The 20281-nt window shown below is 44.2% G+C and overlaps 3 protein-coding genes across 3 annotated transcripts; 1 reads left to right on the top strand and 2 right to left on the bottom strand.

Moving 5' to 3' along the window:
• Positions 1-6489: 6489 nt before the first annotated feature.
• On the bottom strand, positions 6490-8488 carry MELLADRAFT_90638 (uncharacterized protein; the record flags this gene model as incomplete). The annotated part of the gene is made up of 10 exons (XM_007413797.1): positions 6490-6581; positions 6707-6812; positions 6888-6983; positions 7046-7141; positions 7182-7322; positions 7385-7501; positions 7558-7896; positions 7975-8117; positions 8283-8390; positions 8461-8488. 10 exons carry the CDS (start codon positions 8486-8488, stop codon positions 6490-6492), a joined length of 1266 nt encoding a protein of 421 aa, XP_007413859.1.
• Positions 8489-9428: 940 nt separating this feature from the next.
• On the top strand, positions 9429-9920 carry MELLADRAFT_109778 (uncharacterized protein; the record flags this gene model as incomplete). Its single annotated transcript, XM_007413921.1, has 2 exons — positions 9429-9831; positions 9898-9920. The coding sequence occupies 2 exons, from the start codon at positions 9429-9431 to the stop codon at positions 9918-9920; spliced, it is 426 nt and encodes a 141-aa protein (XP_007413983.1).
• Positions 9921-17863: 7943 nt separating this feature from the next.
• On the bottom strand, positions 17864-20114 carry MELLADRAFT_66024 (uncharacterized protein; the record flags this gene model as incomplete). Its single annotated transcript, XM_007413796.1, has 9 exons — positions 17864-18068; positions 18140-18261; positions 18338-18433; positions 18493-18567; positions 18627-18773; positions 18843-18959; positions 19051-19224; positions 19306-19589; positions 19988-20114. The coding sequence occupies 9 exons, from the start codon at positions 20112-20114 to the stop codon at positions 17864-17866; spliced, it is 1347 nt and encodes a 448-aa protein (XP_007413858.1).
• Between the last annotated feature and the right edge of the window lie 167 nt (positions 20115-20281).

Here is a 20281-nt window from a genome sequence, read left to right as displayed (position 1 = left end):
TCAAAAAAACAGGTGTCCACAGCGGTGCACTTGAAGTCAGGGGCCAGAACTCGATTGAGTGATATGGTATGCTTGTACCATATCATCTTGTTTCGAGTGCGGTTTGAGACATGACTATATCGGTCACGTGGAAGCAGTGGCACGTGATATTGGGAGCCCCTATAGACCTCGCAGATGTGGGGGGTCCGGATGGAAATCTGGAGGCCCCCGACGTCTCACCCCCGATTGTGCGAGCTCCGTTGGAGTGTTTTTTTGCGTTTTGACCCCCTACATCGCTGGGGGCCCGCAAAGTAGGTGGACCGTTGTGGATGCTCTAAAGGTCCGATGACCAACTCAGACGAGTGATTTGTGAATTGTGGTTTAGGTCAAGAATGATGATCATAGATCACGTGATAATGGCAGCGGGCTATATAAAAATTGGAGAAGTCGTGTGCAAGCGGCACCCGCCCGACCACTGCTCCCCATCAATCGCAACGAACAGAATCGCTTCAGGTGAGTTACGTTTTCACTAATCGAACCCTCTGAAACCATCTCTACCTAAGACCTCCCCAAATGATTAACAAACAACCACAAAAAATGATCGAAGGGCAAGCCTGAATGTAGCTGTATCGCACTTGACGGCTTGTTCTATATGATTTCTAAACAAATTAACACTGAAAATTATGATTCCTTTCCAATCCTCACTCTGCTTCTACAAGAATCCATCGATAAGACAAGAAGACTATACTGACTCAGCTCTTCTCTATCGTAGATCCGTCATGTATCGATATCCCTTTGCGCTTCTTTGAAACTAAATGTCTATTGTCATCGCCGACCTCTCCTTCCTGAATTGCAATTGCATCCGTACCTTCTCCTGCTCAGCATCGCCTCATTCTTTACCTGTGAAACGCCATGAGACTAGCTTCATGATATCTGCCCATGAAGCTGATAAAAGACTACCCTGAGACTACATCCCCTTAGCTAATCGGAGATCAACTTCAATGGATGTTTAGATCACTGCAGAATTTCTGTCCATGAAGCTGATAAAAGACTACCCTGAGACTACATCCCCTTGGCTATTCGGAGATCAACTTCAATGGATGTTTAGATCACTCCAGAATGGTTCATCTCGCAAGATTGCGAAGAATTGAAGCATGCGCGCAGCCAAACAAGTACTCTCGCGTGGCCCCGGGGTACAAGCCTCGGAGCGCCAGCGAGGGACTTACGCGCAATCCCAAAATCTTGCGTGAGATCAGAGAGGGCTTTTGCCCAAAATCTCTCATCTCACTTGCTCACTTTGCACGCTTAGAGCATCCGCACTCGTGCGGTAAGTCGGGTGCGGTAAGGTTAAATTTACCGCAAACGCGGGGTCTTTTCCACACCGGTGAAAAATTAGCCCCGCGGTAGTTAATTTTCGGTCATTTTGCGTTAGCGAATCGGTAAATTTACCAATTGGCTAACGCATGCGGTATCACACATCACGACTTGTTCCCGGCAACTCGACTCCAAAAACAAAACTCAACCAGACCTCCAACACCAAAGTCAACAACCAATATCTCCTTTTCACCACTCACACACGATGAATTCCAAGCCTTACAGTTGCATGAATCAACTCAAGAACGTTCGACACCGATCGATGTCTTCAATTGAAATAAGTCAATCAACCATCTTGAACTCGACTCCAAACCATTCAGATGAAAATGAAAGATGTCTAGATTCATATAGCTATGTAGAGGTCAATATTTAAGAAAATCAACATTAAAAGACCAATCATTGGAGGACTTTTAGGATCAAGTGATACAAATTAAAAATTGAAGTTTGGATTTTTATTTCCTAGTTTTAAATCTTTAAATCTTTTACAAGATCATTATGTGTATTCAGACTCATTAAAAGCTTTCTCGATGTAGTAAAGCCTTTGTTTTTTAATTGGAATTCATGTATTAAGATCTGAACAAACTCATGTTAAATTTGTAATTTTAAATTAAGATCTATCGATCGAGTAGATGAACAGGATGATATCGGGTCTTCATGTGTAGATGGAGTATTAGTATCTTAGTGCAAAGAAGAGAACAGTGCCTCTATCACATGAAAACTGGCCATGAAAGCAGGTGATGTGTACTCAAAAAATTAAAACTTTACCTTACTGCACGACCGGTGCGGAGTACATGCACTATCTGTAAAGTTATAAAAGTTACAGCGCTGCTAATGCAAACGAGTGCGAAATTTGGTTGAGTTAAGTAACTTTTTACTTAATGTTGTGTTTGTTACCGCACGTGACCAAATTAACAACCGCAAACGAGTGCGGATGCTCTTATGAAGTGGCGATGAGCAGATAATGAAAAAAAAAACGCACAACTGCCTTCTATAATTTGGCACTCTCCATTCCTCAACGGCCCAAAAGTTCCAACAATACAGTTGATCCAGTCTAGTCTCAACACGATTCTGACCCACGGGGCCGGCCCCGAGACCCAAATTTTGGAGGCTCCAGTAATACCATGTGAGAGCATCCACAGTGGTGGGCTCCAAATTGGGGCTCCAAATCGAGTGTATCCAAATTTGGTGGGGCCCCAAATCAATCCGGATGCAGTCGTTTAGACTTCAAAAGTGTAGATTCTATGTGTTTACACACACTTCAAGATTGGTGCGCGTGGGCTTGCATGTGTGAGGTATGGGATTGAGCAAGTGCGGGAATTTGGAGCCCGGCTTTTTGTTGCCAAATTTGTAGCCCAAAGCTCAAAATTTGAAGCCGGCTACAAAAAAATTTGGCGATGGGGACTGCCATTGCACCAAAAAATCGGGGCTCAGTCACCAAATTTGGCGATAGCCCCAATTTGGAGCCCACCACTGTGGATGCTCTGAGTGGTCCGTCTTCCAGGGTTTTTGTCTTTTCCCCACCTAATTGCCACTTTCCCCTCATTTGATTGACACTTTTCAACCACATACATATACATGGTTTGATTCAATCATAACCCCACATCAACACCATGGCAAAGGCAAGCAAAGCTGTAAGGGCTCAAAGAAGACGCTGGAGAAACCTTAGAAAGGCCAAAGCCATGTCAGATTCCAAATCGGAAGACAAATCAACTGTTGCAGCACACATAACCTTTGATCCAAACCCACCTCATGCCGATTCGGAGACAATGACACCATCACAGACCGTTATCACACTTTCATCCAACTCTAACTATGACGCTGAGGATTTACAAACCCCCCAACCTCCTCAATCAGTTGTCCTCCAACCTACTGGGATGTACTGGATGCCTATTGATCCAGATTATCAAACAGACGAGGACGAGATGGATCCCTTGGGCATACCTCTATATGCACAAGCTGACATTGCGGATTCCTCAGATGACAAAGCATGCAATACCTACCTCATCAACAAAGCATCATTTCCTGTTTTTACTCGTCCTTCTTTTTACCAACCAATCCTCGGCAAAAGAAAAACCAAAGATGGACAAACTCTCAAAGGCTACAAACAACCCCGACTTAAAATCAACTCAAAGAAGCTTGCACTACAAATCATTCCAAAAGAGACAAAGAGACGACACAAGAAGAATCGTGAAAAAGCACTTGGCAAGTCTCAGTTTTCAATGAATGTGTTGATCAATATCGATCCAGCAAGAAAGCTCATCTAGTACCTAAAGATATTGAGAAAGAAGCTCAGGATCAATACAACAGCTTAAATGATGATTTAATTGAGGTTGAAAAAATGTACAAGCAAATGAAAAAAGAACAACCAATATTCGAATACCCATCAGCCATCATTGACGACCTCCAAGAATTCAATTCACGACGTCTTGAACTCACTATCAAAGGTGAAAATAATCCAGCTGTCGCTGCTTCAATCCTCACATCAGCCTCCTCAATTTGTAGACAACCTGTAAATAGAAACATCGTCAATTAACCAACTACAGGAGTTAGTCGAGGCAAAAAAATTCGAGCACAAGCTGCTTATCTCACAAAGCACAAGAAATTGATCTTGAGCCAACTAGGATTCAGCTCCACTCAGAAGTCAATGCTGGATGATGAGAATCTTTTCAACTTGCTTCATTCTTGGGCAATCGGTAAAAACCCTGGAGAGGTAATTTTTTTCTTCCTTTTTAAATGCCTCCTATCATATTCGTAACGCTGACACACTTTGATTACATATTTAACAGCTCACTCCCTTATCCTTCCTTCACCATGTCAATACTGTCGCACTACCCAAACATGGTCTCCAAAAGACTATCTGCCTGAACACCGCCCATCGATGGCTTCACTGCCTTGGTTTTTGGGCGCACAAATATAGCAAAGGACTATACTTTGACGGACACAAAAGGCCTGATGTCGTTGAATCCCGTCAAAAGTACCTTGAAACCATGGAAACCCTTCAAAAACAATCTTGAACCTACTTGGGCAACAATCTTGAGCTGTCAATTGCACCTGATCCTCTCCTCCTTCAAGGTCAGAAGGAAACCATCTTCCTTTTCCACGACAAATCAACTGTACATGCAAATGAGCGTCCTAAGCGCGCCTGGGTGAAGCACGGTGTTCAAGAATTACGTAAGAAGAGCGACGGCCGACTCATTCACAACTCTGACTGGATAACACCAGCCACCAGAACCAGTCGGCTCGAAATCACAACTGAAGATTGTCACGGAAACCTCCCAATGCCTTTGTTTGATGATGCCGCCGTTGTTACTTATCCTGGTACCAAAGGTGATACTTGATGGGACTGCGCACAGCTCATTGACCAAGTCCGAACACATGCAATTCCCATCTTCGAGTACCTGTTTCCTAATGCACAGGGAGTCTTTATATTCGACTGCTCCTCTGCACACAAATCCTACGGACCCTCTGCTCTATGAGTTTCAAACATCAACCTCTTGCCTGGTGGAAAAAACCCCAAAATACTAAGAGGTACTACCATCCCAACTGATGATCCTTGAATACCAGTCAAGCTTTGTGGGCAGCCTAAGTCAATGGTATATTGACCCAACCATCCTGATCCCAAACTCGCTGGATTAACAAAAGGTGTTCGATGTGTTCTCATTGAGCGTGGCTTATGGAGTCTTTATGAAGAAAAAGTCAAGCAAGAAGGAAAGAGGACTGTCTTCCGCTGTCCATCATGCAAGTTATCAAACACTAAACGAGATCTGGCTGCTTGAGAGGATAGATTGCAACGCGAGAAGGAAGCTCAGGAGGCATATGAAAACGGCGACAAGCCAGCTATCCCCAACATTGAAGAGTCTGACGATCCAATGTGCTGTGCTTCAAAAATCCTGAGCTTGCAGTCCTATTTTGTCAATGAGAAGCCATTGCTTCAAATGTTGATTGAGGAAGCCGGGCATATTTGCCTTTTCCTCCCAAAGTTTCACTGTGAACTCAACCCAATAGAGCTCTATTGGTCCTTCATCAAGTACCGTGAGTTATTTTCTATTGTTTCACATATGGTTACCTTGATATCTGACTGGAAATATTTTAATTTAAAGATTACCGGGTCAACAGTTTCAAATACAAAACCTTCAAGGAGTCCAAGGCTCTCTTTGAGCAGATTCGCAAGCGCTGTCCGGTATCAACCATCCGAAAGTATTTTCAAAAAGTCGATTGCCACATGGATGCTTATTGGTGAGTCTTGTTTTCTCACCTCTTTTCATCACAATCTTCTAACATTCTTTATTTCTGATCATTAAGACAAGAATTCACTGGGATGCTAGCTGAGAAATTGGTCAAGAAATATCGCGCACATTGATGCATACCACGTAATGATGGGCTAATTGATGTGTAACCCTCAAACTTTTTTTTATTTCATTTGATTCTTGTTGTTATGATGTCTATCTGCTGTCTATATGTTGTTTGACTCTAAATACATGCAAAGAGCAATTGGTTTCAAGACCTTTTGCACCTCACAAGTAGCGACAAGAGGTGCTTATGTGGTCGAAGCACCAAAATATCTACACCATGGGAGGGTCTGGACCGCCCATGAACGGGCGGCCCCGGCTGTCTATATGCCGCCCAACCCTGCGCAGTGAAGGGCGGTCTATGGGTAGACCATGGCTTGGCCGTATGGTGACCGTTGGCGAGCCCGGCCCCACTGCCGCCTTCAAACAGACCGCAGGCTGCATTGATCGAACTAAAGTCGGTCCATCAGGCTTGTGCGCAGGCAGGGGGAAGGGGCGGGCCCACGAAAGGCTAGGGCACGCCGAGATAGCAGTGCGGAGCACCACTGTGCGCAGAAAGGCAAAACCGGGAGGCGTGCTCGGGCGCGGGCATGAATGACAATGCCCCAAGGGGCTTCGTCACGCGGCGTTTGCGTCGCGCCAGAAGATAAAGAACAAATCATATAATGCTTTTCATTGACATTGAGGGGGGAAAGGGTTAGGGCGCTCATTTGGACCTTTGAACATTTTGGGAGCGCACACAGGCTGTAGTGAAAAGGTAATTTGTAAGGAGGGAGACATTTTATTTTCATTGAAATAAACAATGTCATAAACGGGCGTGACATCGGTCGAACAGCGTCAAAGTCAATCATTGGTCCATGTCTTCATCTGGAACTCCAAGGATACCAGCGTTCACGTCCGCCTCCCAAGGTAATCGGAATGAAACGTTTTCCGTTATATCTTGAAAGACGGTTTGTCCATCAAACGTATCTCAATCATCATCATATACAATCTTATAAAACCTGATGGAAACAACCAGGTTAGTATAATTTAGCCAATCGAAAGATCCATATAGATATACTCACGAGGCTGTATATTCCCCCCCTCGTTGACGCATTTCGTTGAGCTGGTGGTCAACAGCGGCCCAAATGGAACTGGAGCCGCGTCCTTTCTGGAAAATGCGCACAGCTTCTTGACGCTATTCAAGGAAAGTGTACAAAAATGAGTGAAATGGAATCAAAGACAGGGAAGACCAATGTGACCCACGAGATATGCTATTCGGCAGCGTGTGAGGACGCTGGTGCTTGCCCATACTGAATCCATGTCTGCATGGTCGGCAGCTTGCCCAAATTTAATAGCAATCTGTGGACGAAGCCGAGGGTCAATTTCATTTGGTAATGTAGAAAAAAATAAACCAAACTAACCCGATGTAAAAGAGCCCTGAGGTTGGGAACGGTGCCATGTATTACGGGGTTCTTGGGATTGTACACTCCGGTCAAAAGCTGCACGGTGGAATTAGCCTGCATGTGTAGACCCAACCAAGAGAGGGGCATGACTGACCAGCAAGTGAAGATGCTCGCGCGCATGCTTGGCCACGTTCTTGATCTCCGTGTTGTAAGTGCGAGTCGATGAGACCTCACTGACGCCATTGACTTGAGGTGGCAAGAATTGGGACACAGTACCATTTTGCCAAACAGCGGTCTATGTATCGCACATATAAGTTTGGGTTCAGAAAACTGGAACTGAGGAGAGTTAAAACCCACCTTGATACAATTGAAGAGTGAGCAAGTCAGCCATACGCGCTCGGGGGTCTCCAAAGCCGTATAAGACTCCAAATTGTCCATGATGATGAACCTGTGAGCAGCGTTCACTATGGCGTTCTGGAAGATATGGTCATTAGTATAACAGTAGGAACAAAAGAAGAGAGACTTCATACCCTGAGTTCGGGAGAACAAGTCCAAGCAACTGGGGTGGGAGCAGCCGCGTTATTAACCCAAACCGAAGCATTACCATTGGCATTTGGTTGTACCGTGGGTGCCGATTGCACTAACTCGGTGAGCGTTTCAAGGTGTTCAGTAATACTCTCAACCTTGTCAGACGTGCTTCCCCCCTTCATCGAGAGTCGATTGACTTTCACCAAACCAGCTTCGACCTTATCCAAGAGGCCTCCAACTTGATCCGACATCTTCAAGAGGTGGTCGGTTAACTTGGTCATTTCAAAAAGCATTTTGGCCATTCTGACACTCATGACCAAGTGGCGAAAAGGGCCTTGCGACTAATCGTGCTGACTCAGTATTACAATTGGACGGCAACGCAAGAACAGTAACAAACGAAAAAGTGTCAAGTAACTGACCTCGGAGTTGGTAAGTGCTAAGTCCCGGTGAACAACATCCAGACCCGCCTTGGTGACTAACTCGTCAAACACGAGAAGCTCGCCAGGCCCAAGCGGTCTGGAGGCTCTTGGATTTACCGAGTCAAAGTCTTGGGAGGCGTCATCTTCAGGATCAGGTGGCAATCAAGAAGTAGGAGACCATGATCGATTGTTTCGCGAGCGGGCTGACCCAGACGGGGCTCTGTAACCTGGCGAGATAGCGAAACGACAGAGAGTGAGGACAAATTTATACACAAAGAAGGGGTGTAAATATGTAGAAGTTTATTTACCTCGTAAAGTACCAAAGTTATTGAAGGTACGGAGGGAGGTGGCATTGACCAGTGTTTGAGGCGAGTTCGACCCAGGTCCGAGGCCACTGAGCTCTTGGCTCAAATTGCCTGAGACGAATCAAAACGGAGGAAGAGTTTTAGGGGAGAAATGATATGAAAAAAAAAGATAACAACTGACTGAAAGAACGGTTTTGGAAGGAAGACATTCTGGATGTTTGATAACACAAAAAAAGATAAAGAGCTTTTGGCGAAAGCGTGGGAATTGGAGGAAAATTCAAAAAAATGTAAAGGAAGAGAGAAACGATGTCAAATCGAATGGTTTTTGGGCAGAGTGGGGACAAAGGCGCAAGCCGGTTTGTCTTTATATATCGGGGCAGGGCAACACGCTGGGCAGGAAGATCGACTGTGACCTTCCGGCCCAGAAGTCACAGAACACGCATCTTTGGGTCTATGAACAAAAAGTTCACAGAGAGTGGGGTGGGCTTGACAGAGCATGCGACACCATTGCTCTGGCAAGTTTTAGACCTTTCAGACGGGGGGGAGGGCTTGTCGTATCACACAACGGGATCACTCTGGCGAGGTTTAGACCTTTCAGACGGAGGAAGACGTCCGCATTCAGAGAAAGGCCCTTTTGGGTCAAGCCAGAGCGTGCAACGGGTCCTCTCTGGCGAGGTTTAGACGTTGCTGATGACCTCGCAGACGGCAGATGGGCGTTGCTTGGTCCAACTCCACACCTCTCGTTGCCTCATTGTTTGCAAACAGGGCCGAAAAGTTTGCATGTTTGGCAAACAATGAGGCCTGTTTGAGCTCTCAGGCGGCAGATAGGCGTTGCTTGGTGCCACACCTCTTGGTTTCCCTTTCTGTTTGCCCAAATGGCCCAACCCGTCTATGTGGAATCTAAGAGGTTGGAGATGTGGCCATTGGAGCAAGGCTGGCCCTTGGCCAAGCAAACGGCAGGAAGGCAGAGAGTATAGAAAGTCCCTGCGCTTCGAATGGAACGTCGCCCATCGCAGGCATTATCACCTTTTTTTTCATCAACTCCACAAACTCCAGGTGGGTGACTGACCTGTTCTCTGACAATGTTTATATTCTTCATCTTTTACACCGACTTTGTATCTTTTGTTCAAACTCTTTCTTTAGTTCGCTATGTGCACTCCACCATTCGGGCACGCGGTTCAGTGCACTCAACGTATCCAAGCAGCCCTTCGAGATCATCAATATGATGATTTTCAAGTGGTTCAATCAATGTTCAGAAAATTGGAAAAGATTTATGATATCATAGAAGAAGTGGACTTTTTAGAGGAAGATGGCTCGAACTGGCTCATGTGGGTGACCACCTGCGGGCACGTCATTGAATTTATCGCGGGTGTGGAAGCATACCTTGAAGGATGTCGTCCCCTCATTAGAACAGCAGTAGACCTGGTCATTGACCGATGTGCATTAGACTTCATCCGCAGGAGTATTCCCTCCGAACTCAATCATGTGATTTGTGGTGTTATGAAAGCACACCAGGCAAAGTTTCGCCTTCGGCGGCACTTGGATCCCTATGGTTCGTCTCAAATATTCTTGCGGCCAACATGTTATAACACGTTGACCCTCCTCATTGCAACTTTAGGTACCGGAAGGTTGGACCGGTAATCCATGTTAAAGGGAGGATTTTCATGCTGAGGTTCGATTTCATAACAAATGTTTGCATTTCAAATGTAAAGCTATCATAACCAATCTTTGCATTTCAAAGGAATTTAAAAACTTATTTCAAAGCACTCGACACCATTTCTACTTCGCCATCCTCATCAACACTCACATTACATTTTGGCATTGGAGTTTACTTGATCAATTGTACATGATGTCTTGTCTAGTTAACTAACTCTCTTCCGTGTGAACGTCCGGTTGGTCTGCCGTGGTTTTTTGTTTCTTGTTGGGTCGTGGTGCCTCGCGCCATACATCAAGCCCATGGGCGATTGTTGTGTTCCATTGCGCCGGTTTCTGTGTATGTAACTTCCTCTTCTATTTCTAAGATAAAATCTCAAGCTTCATATTGAAGTCAGATTCATTGTGAGACTTGAATACTTCCTAAAACATTGATAAAATGCATGGTACTGTAATACATAATGTGGTACCTAAGCTCAGCCAAGACTATCTCTCACATGTGTAATACATCATTCTTGGTAATCTGTCAAAAGTTGTGGAGTGTGTACATCTATCTGTAATTCACAATCACTGATAGGTGTGGTGGTACATATTGGCAACGCCGAGACAGCAGCGCTCGCCGTAACGCTAACGTAGCTCTAGGCGTCACGTTTACTGTTAACTTAACGTAAGTCGAAAGAGCTACGTTGGCGGAATCTTGTAACGGACTTATTTTTTTTGAGTTACGTTATCAGTTTTGGGTAACGGGGTTTTTTTTTTCAGTTACGTTTCAGCCCCGCACCCCGCTACAGTAGCTCTGCTGCGCATTACGGAACGCAAGGGATGACCTTTCCCCATTTAGCCTCTGCACGGACACCTTTCGACGACTTCACCACGCCTTTCCCCATTTAGCCTCTGCACGGACACCTTTCATCAACTTCACCACCACGTACCACCCATTACAGAAGGATCGTGTCGAATGATGGACGCAAGGGGCAGTTGTCACGGCCTGATTCTTCTCATAGTGAGTTTTAAAACCCTTCCTTCCAGCTTCATCATGCCATCGATTTAGATTTTTCCGATCTCTGATCCATAATTTCTCTTGGTAATCACTCCATCTTTCCTCTAGATTTCCCCTCGATATTTTCCACCCCACCTTCACCAATATCTCTTCGAACTACTCCCCATCATGATTGATCCACATCGCCGTTTCTTTGTTGGCATCTTCATACACATGTTCAACTGTGTTTTTATTCAATTATCTGTGATGCAAACAAGTTCTCAGCCATCTCAACTCAATTTTTCCTCATCATCCACCTCTATGCCCGTTAACCAATCACAAACCACCCCTAGTAGATCTAAAAGGACGCGCATTCCTACATCAAACCCACGAATGGTTCGACCTTCCCCCGATAGCCGGCGAAGAGTTTCTGTTGACAATGGCCCATCCAAATCAACTGCGAAGAAGAGCAAAGCAACAGTCATCATGGATTCCGAAGATGAGAGTGATGGCCCTCAGATTGTTGTCCCTAAGAAAAAGCGCCGCAAAACAGTCCAGAAGACCACAGTCAACAATGAAGTAAGTACACGTTTTTTGTGATGATCGAAACAATCTTGTAATTGATCTCTAATCTGACTCATACTTTGTTTCCAGTCATCTTCTAATCAGGTCACCAAAGAAGTTCTCCGCGCCGATTCAGACCAAGAGAATCAACAAGTACAAAAACGCAAACCTATCGATCTGGACGAGGTAGAGAAGAATGACAACCTATATGCATACTATGGACAACCGTGGCACAGCAAACCTGACGATGTAAGTCCTAAACTATACCAATCTTGAATAAAATTTTCATAAACTCAAATATTTCGGTTATTCCACTATGCATAGGATAAAACCAAAAGACCTTTGGGTTATCCTTGTCTCTGGTGCAAAGGCCGAGGCAAGGACCAACCCGTACGTATCAGTTACAGCAATCCCACGGCTAACCTCAAAGCCCACCGGGATGGGTCAACTCAGGAAGGGCGTTCGACCACTGGCTGCCCAGGACGACTCCGAGCTAAAGCAGCTGGTCTGGAAATACCTCCTTCAGTTGCCGAAATCCGTGCCCGAGAAGAATCTGAGCGGAAGCAAACAAACGGCCCTCTTGATGCTTTTGTCACTACTACGAAGGTTTCTAAGTTTGACAACCTCACATTCAACCAAGGAATGTGTGTTTGGCTACTTCGCCAAGCTTCACCCTGGTCACGATTGGCCGATCCCTGGCTTCGAGCATCGGTACAGTATCTTAGACCTGAAGCGAAGCTGTATGGACGGCACTGGGCCGCGCTAGAGGCCAAACGTCTCAACTTGTCAATGAAGAATCAAGTTATTAACGAACTAAAGGTAGGATCATAATTTATTCTTATAGTCCTTGTTGTCTTTCATTCCACCTTCCAAATACTAATGTCGATTGTGATCACAGGGCTTGACTTCAAAATTCTCGATGCAACATGACATATGGACTTCAAAGGGTAATCGACATGGCTTCATCGGCGCTAATGTTACTTACATCGATCCTTCCTGGAAGTTCGTATCTCGTCACCTCACGCTGAAGGTTGTTGCGTGGGAACACCAAGGTGTCTGGTTGGCTGAGCCTTTGGCCAACATATTGATCAAGCACAACATCGCTGATAAGATGAGTTGTACTCTCTCTTTGATTGATTATAATTATTATATAGGCTGACATCACTTTGCCCGTCTTCACTTGCTCTCCCAGACGACCGACTCAGGGTCAAACAATAAGACAATGGCCAATGAAATGCATCGGCAGTTCATTGATCATTGTGGTCCCAATTTGAACTACACCTGGAACCCTGAGACTATGCACGCATTTTGTTTCTGTCATAAGCTTGCGCTTATTGTAGGAGCAGGTCTAGCTGCTCTTGGCCTCAAGACTGCTGCCCCACGCAAGATCAAGACCACCAATCGGGGCCAGTTCCCTGCAGTTTGTGCAACAGTTGCTGAAGACGAAGAGCCGGACGACCCACGAGCTGGCGATGGACCGGTTGTCGAGGTACCTGACGTCGCGACGGCACCAAACGAAGATGTATTGTCTGATGATGAACATGACCTTCAAGAAGTCGAGGACAAAGACTCATCCGAGGCCAACTTCATGAGTCGATTAGAGGGTACTTTAGCTATCGCAGCGGTAGACGACGAGCTCGACTGGGATGCGGCAGATGCGGCAGATGCAGGCAATCCGATTCTTTTACTTGAAGACAACGTGGCTCCAACTCATCAACGAGAGGCCAACAAACTCAATTATATACTTGAAAAGGTTAGTTTTTGTCCAACCTCTTCCTTCATTACTACAATACTTACATCTACATCATCTGATACCATTATCATCTCCAGCTCGACTTCGTCATACGAAGAATTACCCGCTCATCTTCCTGGCGCAACGAATATAATCGTGTCAAGAAAAGTCGTGGTCTATCACTTGGTTCATTAATTGCAGGTTACGGAATTAGGTGGAATATCAAGTATATAAGTCGCCACAAAGCGTGGTTGGCACGTGAGGTTGGTTTTTTTTTTGGTTATTTTGTTTTCTTATTTCAATTCATTTTCTTATCTGGCACCAAATCAACATGTTCAATTGTCTTTGTCATAGGTGATAGATCAGCTTTTGAAAGAGGATCTGGAACGGGTAAACTCCAAGACTCGTCGGCCTCGCAAAAATGGGAAGCCTTACGGTTACTTCCATGAGATTACTATATCTCCATCTGAATGGGCTTCGATTGAAGAGCTCAACAACGAGCTTGAGGTAAGTTTCAGTTTCAAGAAAAGATCACTTACTTATACAGTACTTATTGAGTTATATCCTTCGTACAGCCGTTCTTGACAATCACCAAGCAGATGGAGGGTAACCTACCAACTGGCGCAATGGTGATACCGCAGTATGTTCAATTGCAAGCTGCATCACAAGAACGACAATTCAAGATGTCAACAAGTGATGCACTCTATCCCATGATAGATGCGATGATCACCAAAGTCCAACTCTACTTGGACGAAGCTCTTTCGACCGAAACTCTCGTGATGGCAACCATCCTCCACCCGGCCTTTCGACTTAGATATTTTGAAAAGAAATTTGAAAAGAGCTCAAGAACTTTCATTGAAGCTGAAGCCACATTCAATAGATTATTCAAACATTATCAAATACAATCAACTACAAGAAAGCCAGCAACTTTGAGATCTGATGACACAGGTTTCACAAAGCAGTCAACTTCGACAATGTTTGATGTTTATAGTGATGAAGATGATGACCACGAGGACCTGGGTGATGATTCTCAGGTTCAAGATTATTTTTGAGGAGCTCTTCGTATGAAAGAACCCGATTACGATCTTGGCAATCCAAGCGAAGCACTGCGATGGTGGTCGGTAAGTCTCAAGGTTATTATCGTCTCCTTTGTTTTTGTACTCATCTTTGCTTCTTCGCAGGTAAACCACACCAGGTTTCCAATAGTTGCACTGATGGCTCAAGACTACCTGGCCACTTCAGGATCTTCGGCCCAACCGGAGCGAACCTTCTCCGCCGCTGCTGATGTATGTTCAGCTAGTCGAGGGGGCCTGACTCCAATCACTATTGAGAGGTCGGTCTCAACCCGTATGTGGTTAGTCGAGGGGGTCCCTCTAGGTGATGAATTCCTCAGCGTTGTGGAACATATTAGGGTACAAGATTTCTTGTGACCTCATTCAAACTGTTCCTTTCTTTATGTCTGGAGAGTGGGAATTGTTTGTTTCTATTTAGTAACTTCTTTAATTAAAGGCTCTCTTCATTCTCTTATGTATATATTTTTGGCGGTTCGAGAATTTTTTTACAAGTTATCACGTTACTTTAGCGATAACGTAACTATAGGAGCTACGTTATCAATGTGAGATAACGGAGAGATTCCAAATGAGTTACGCAAAATTGGCTAGCGTAACTCATCAAGCAGCGTTGTCAAATCGGGAAATTTCCTGATAACGGAAACAGCTACGCAGCGCGCAACTTGCCTCGTAACGCTGCGCTGCGCTGCTGTCTCGGTGTTGATATTGGTAAGTATGTTTTTGTGGCTTCCAAAGTCTGAAACTTATCAATCTAGATGGTGCAACGGCTGAATGAAATCAATCATTGAACTCAATCTTTGCTGCTCATTTAATATGAGCCCAAGCAATATTTTGAAGAGGAATCACAAGATCAGTCATGATGGGTCTTGTGCCACATAGAAGACAATAGATGCCATCCTCATAATGTGATATCTTGGAAGCGGCGCCCGCCGCTGATGTGCTAGTATTGTTTTATTTCTTTTCTTATTGAATTATTAAAGTAGCTTTCATCACTCTAAAAATCTAGACTAAACTCATACATAGAGTTAAGCTCTTCGAGAACCTAGACCAGAGCCCTTACAAGAGCCCTTGCATTAAACTTAACAAAGTCCCACACAGTTGCTCGCGACCCGAGGCAACAGCGTGGGATTTTGTTAAGTTTAGTGTCAACTGTAGTTCCGTACGATGGACAAGAGAGGAGGGTGGAGGACAAACCTCAAAACCCGAAACACAAACCTGTATGGTCCTGTACAGATACTTGATTTTCAAGTAGCTCTGATCAAACCTCACCAGAACGTCCTAGAAACGATCCAGATCACAATGATAAGTTGTATTAACTATCCTTTCTATCAAACAAACAGAATTTTGACATAAGATCTCATGCCAGCTAAAAATGAAGGAATAAATCATACATTGGAAATTCCAAACCACATCTCACTCAACAACTTTTTCAAAAAACCAACAAACATCCAGGAATCAAGTACAAGTTTAATCGAGGTGAGTTTATAATTGAAAACATTAAAAGTTTTGTCTTTTGACCAGATTAGGAGAGCAAGGCATAAAATTAGTACATTTGGACCCACAGACCCTTTTTTTTGTTTGCATCATTCCACAAGCTTTCAATTTCAATTCACTACTTCGAATGCAAATGGTCTCGGGTTGGATTTCTGCTTTTGGGTCTTTTTCTGATCTTTGTTTAGACATCAATGTTGAATTTTCAACTCTCGTATTGAATTCAAACCTTGAGATTTTCCTATTCAGTATCATTGCACAAGGAAGAAACTGAACATTTATCACATGCTAAATATATTGTGTAAAAACAAGAAGTCCTTACACAATGAGAATCAAGCCTTCTTTGTACCAGAGTCTTTATCTAAAAAAGTTAAACCTGAAGGGAAGCAAATCTTTTTGTTTGATAAAAAGGCCAAAAGAAACCATAATTCCATTTCTACTCTAGGGGTAAGTCATAGGTATGCGATCTCTCATTCTCATAATCTTAGTTTAGGCTTCCTAGCTTGTAATTACATATCTTAACTAAGAATGCAACTTTCTTTAATTTCTCAGCCTTATGCTATCCTTAACTTAGGCTATCCTAAGTTGAGAATAATGTGGGGGGGTGCCGAGCTGGGAGACGTACCGGGGACCCTCGGGGCCTACGTAAGAAGCCCTGAGTGGTCTAAACCCGGTCTACTCCTTGCTCGACACTACGTAAAGTGCCTGAGAAGTAACCGGAGAGCTGTGTCCTAGCCTACTGGGATGGTGGGTGGGGGCTAAATTTTCTATAAGGAGACTGATAGGAGATAGAGAGAGAGAGATAGCAGGGCTTGATTGCTCTATTTGACTATGTGCAACAGAAGGGTAAGAACATTTGGAGCGCGGAAATTTTTCCCTCTTCTTTCCTGTATCTTTCCCACACACTTCCATTGTGTGTGTAAAGTTACATGTGCACCTAAGTCTCCCTTACCCTCTAAGCTCTCTATGGAAGTTACTTCACACGCTGTCCCTTTGGTGTGAAGTGGTCAACTTATCATCGCGATTCTAACTTGTTTCAGATGATCTAAAAACTTACTTTTCAATTTGATGTGATGATTCGACAGCATTTTCAATTGGGAGTTAGCTGGAATCGTCTCTGGCATCGTCTGGATTGTTTCTAGGCAGCTCTGGTGAGGTTTGATCAGAGCTACTCGAAAATCGAGTATCTGTACAGGGCGATACAGGTTTGTGTTTTGGGTTTTGAGGTTTGTCCTCCACCCTCCTCTCTCGTCCATCGTAGTTCCATGGTGTAGTTACTACACTACGGTCCAATCAGGATCTCCGTTGGATGTTGCGAGACACGACATCCAACGGAGATCCCCCCGATCTCGGTTGATTATCCTCACAGAGGAGGTCGCGCGGATGAGAGCAAGGACATCGGTGCGATATCCTTGCTTTAGGTTCCGCACGACGGTGAGAAAGCTGATTGAATGGCAGAAATGCATTCAATACGTTCTGGGTGGGTGAGGAACCACAGCCCAGTACAACCTCCAGTAGCCCAGTGCGAACCGTTTGGCATTCTCGATTTGAAGCAAATGGTCATTTGACCAGTGGCAATTCTGGTGAATTACACATGTAGTGACCAAGCGAGAGTTTAAGAGTTCTTTTGGGATCATCAGAAGCGTAAACATCGAAAAAAAACCATAACAAAAAAGACTCAAGACTTCTATGAAAGAGACTAGGGTCATTTGCCCAGTGGTTGATTGCGTAGTGAGCGAGCATCAGTTTTGTGATGGTTGTTGATGGGATCATGAAAAATGAAAGTGAGAACACTCGAAACAAAAGAAAACAAAGAAAATTAACAAAAAGAAAACAGTCGAGACACGTATAAAAGACATCTGAATCTAAATGAATGTATATGAAAAGAAAATTAACAAAAAGGAAAGAATTGAGACTTGTATAAAAGAAATCTGCTCCTAAATGAATGTATATGAAGGTATATGAATGTATATGAATGTGGGATTGGTTCCTTTTTATTGGAATCGAGTGAAGAATATTTTTATAAAGTGTTTCTATTGTTGATGATTGGATTGTTCCTCTACACCATCATCTTCCTCTACATCATCATCGTCCTCTAAATCTTCTTCTTCCTTAAATCTTCTTCTTCTTCTTCTACTAAATCGTCTCTTGTTACTACTGGTTGTTGATCTTTCACATCGGGGAGCGCGTACGTCATATGTCGAGGTAGTTGGAGTTCGCGCCCTGTCTGCTCTTCGATGGTGGATAAACTGCGCAACCCGTCGAATTCTTTATCAAGATCCATGAGGATTTCATAAAACCTACAAAGGATTTGATCGAGATTGCATCAGCTCATGTGTACTGTGCACTGGGACAGGAGCAAGTCACTTACCGAGCACACCCTTCTTTGGGGTATTTTGACAACGCCACCGACTGTCTATCAACCCAAACCCACATCGACTTTGGCCGATGTTGTTTTTGGCCATCGATCGCGATGGTGGGGGTGCGGAGATACTGGATACCAATCATACGCTTGATGACAAAAATGAAATGTCAGAAAATGTAAAAGGAAAGGTTCAAACTGACTTACAATCAACACATAACGACGTTTGTCCTCTAATGAAGTTTTGGCATAGATCTGATCGTCTGTGCAATAATCGATGTCAGGGTTTCGGCTACGGACAATCTAATGGCTTTTGAGGTAAGTTGACTGAATCATTACAGTTGCATGGAATGATAACATACCATGCTGATTAGCCCCTTGAGACTCGGAACTGCGCCAGATCGAGTCCTATTCTTCATCAATAGGTTGGTGAGGATCTGATGGATGATGCATCATTAGCATGATGCAATTGAGATTGTATTTGGCCTTGGCTGACCTTCTCCTGAAACACACTGCGTTGATAGGTGGCTATCTTTTTGATGACCTTGAGAGTAAGCTGGATGGACTTGACATCGCCTTTGCAGAAGTCCGGAGGGAGGTGAGCAAGGTTGAATTCGTCGTTTGCATGTTTACGAAGGTAGTTCTTGGGAGAATAGATAGACAGAACACTGTCAGTGTCGAATCACACAAGATTCAGTGAATTGGGACTTACCATCACCCGGTTCTCAAGTGAGAACTCGACTGGCTGAGCTTTTTTAGTTAAATTACCGTTATATGATTCGGTCTTTGATTGACCGATGTATTTCTGGATGCGGGTTCTTATCATGTTCTGTCGATGTAAGCAGAGAGGCGGAGAAAGCCGGAGATCAAGTGAGTTTACATAGTATGTGTGATATATGAACTCCTAACTGGGTACTTACTCGTAGTTTTTCACTATCCTTCCACTCATCATGACCAATTGTGACAGGCATTGTAGTCTTCTGGCTCCCAGTAGAAGGACCAGATTGTACAAGGGCCTTTAGATCACGGACATGACCTATCATCTCAGCTACCATACATACCACGGCAAGGTCTCGTCTATGTGCTTTGGGTTCCTAAGGTTTTGACAGATAAGTCACACAAAGCTTTGCTCGTTGATGATGAAGGAAAAAACTTGCCTCAAATACATGTCGCACGCGGGTAATATCTTCTATGTGGATAGCAAACTGGGACGTAATTTGTTGAAACATAGCAAAGTCAGTTGCATTGAGCATCCCAGGAGTTTTGGAGGCAGTACTAGGGGTGTCCTGCCTGCTACGTTGGTTGAACGAGTCCTCTAGCGGAAGATCTTCAGATGATGCGTCATCGTCATCTTTAGCAAAGGGATCCTCCGAGTGGTCATCAGGAAATTCATAGTTGTTTTGTTTGCCTTCATTCCCATCATCATCCTCACCCTCGCTGTTGTAATTTAAATTGGAGTCTTTGTCAGTTAGAAGCGTATGGCGTGCTTGTTTAGATGAGCTTGAATTGTGCTGATAGTTTTGCAGAAGGTTGTAGCTAGTTGATGAGGGTGGAGGTGATAGATTTTCATTACGGCGATTAGCATACTTTGACTTTGGTCGTGGTTGGGGCTTGGAAAAAGATGGACAGAGCTTTTTCTTCTGGACCACCTCAGAGCTTGTGGAATTAAGATGTGGGGGAGATGGGTTAGGGTGTGATTATTGGTATAGCGAGAGATTGTGATGTGAAGGTGAAACTGTAAGATTTAAAGGTGGAGGATCACTGTGAAACAAGTGATTGGGGTTGGGTGTGTGTTGAGGTTGCCCAATTGGTACAGGATATAGATTTGGTGGTGCTGCGGTGGGAGTGGTTTTGTACCGTTGATGAACTGCTGGATGGTAGGGGGTGTCTGGAGGAAAGTAATGATGTTGAGCAGGCATGGTGTCATAAAGTCAATTGACTGCTTGATGGTAGGGTGTGACTTGAGGATGGCCCGCTGGTACATGATAGTGATTAGGTGGAAATGTGGTTTGATGAGGGTTTGATTGGCCTGATGTTGGATTCATTTTGGCAAGAATGAAACAAGACTGAAAAAACAAGAATAAAACGACACCAAGAAATGTGAAGGGATTGGTGATTTGATCTTGATCAAGTCCAGACAGCGCAGAGGAG

This window comes from Melampsora larici-populina, assembly GCF_000204055.1.
Source record: "Melampsora larici-populina 98AG31 unplaced genomic scaffold MELLAscaffold_39, whole genome shotgun sequence".
Lineage (NCBI taxonomy): Eukaryota > Fungi > Basidiomycota > Pucciniomycetes > Pucciniales > Melampsoraceae > Melampsora > Melampsora laricis-populina.
This window is presented reverse-complemented; position numbering and strand designations above follow the sequence as displayed.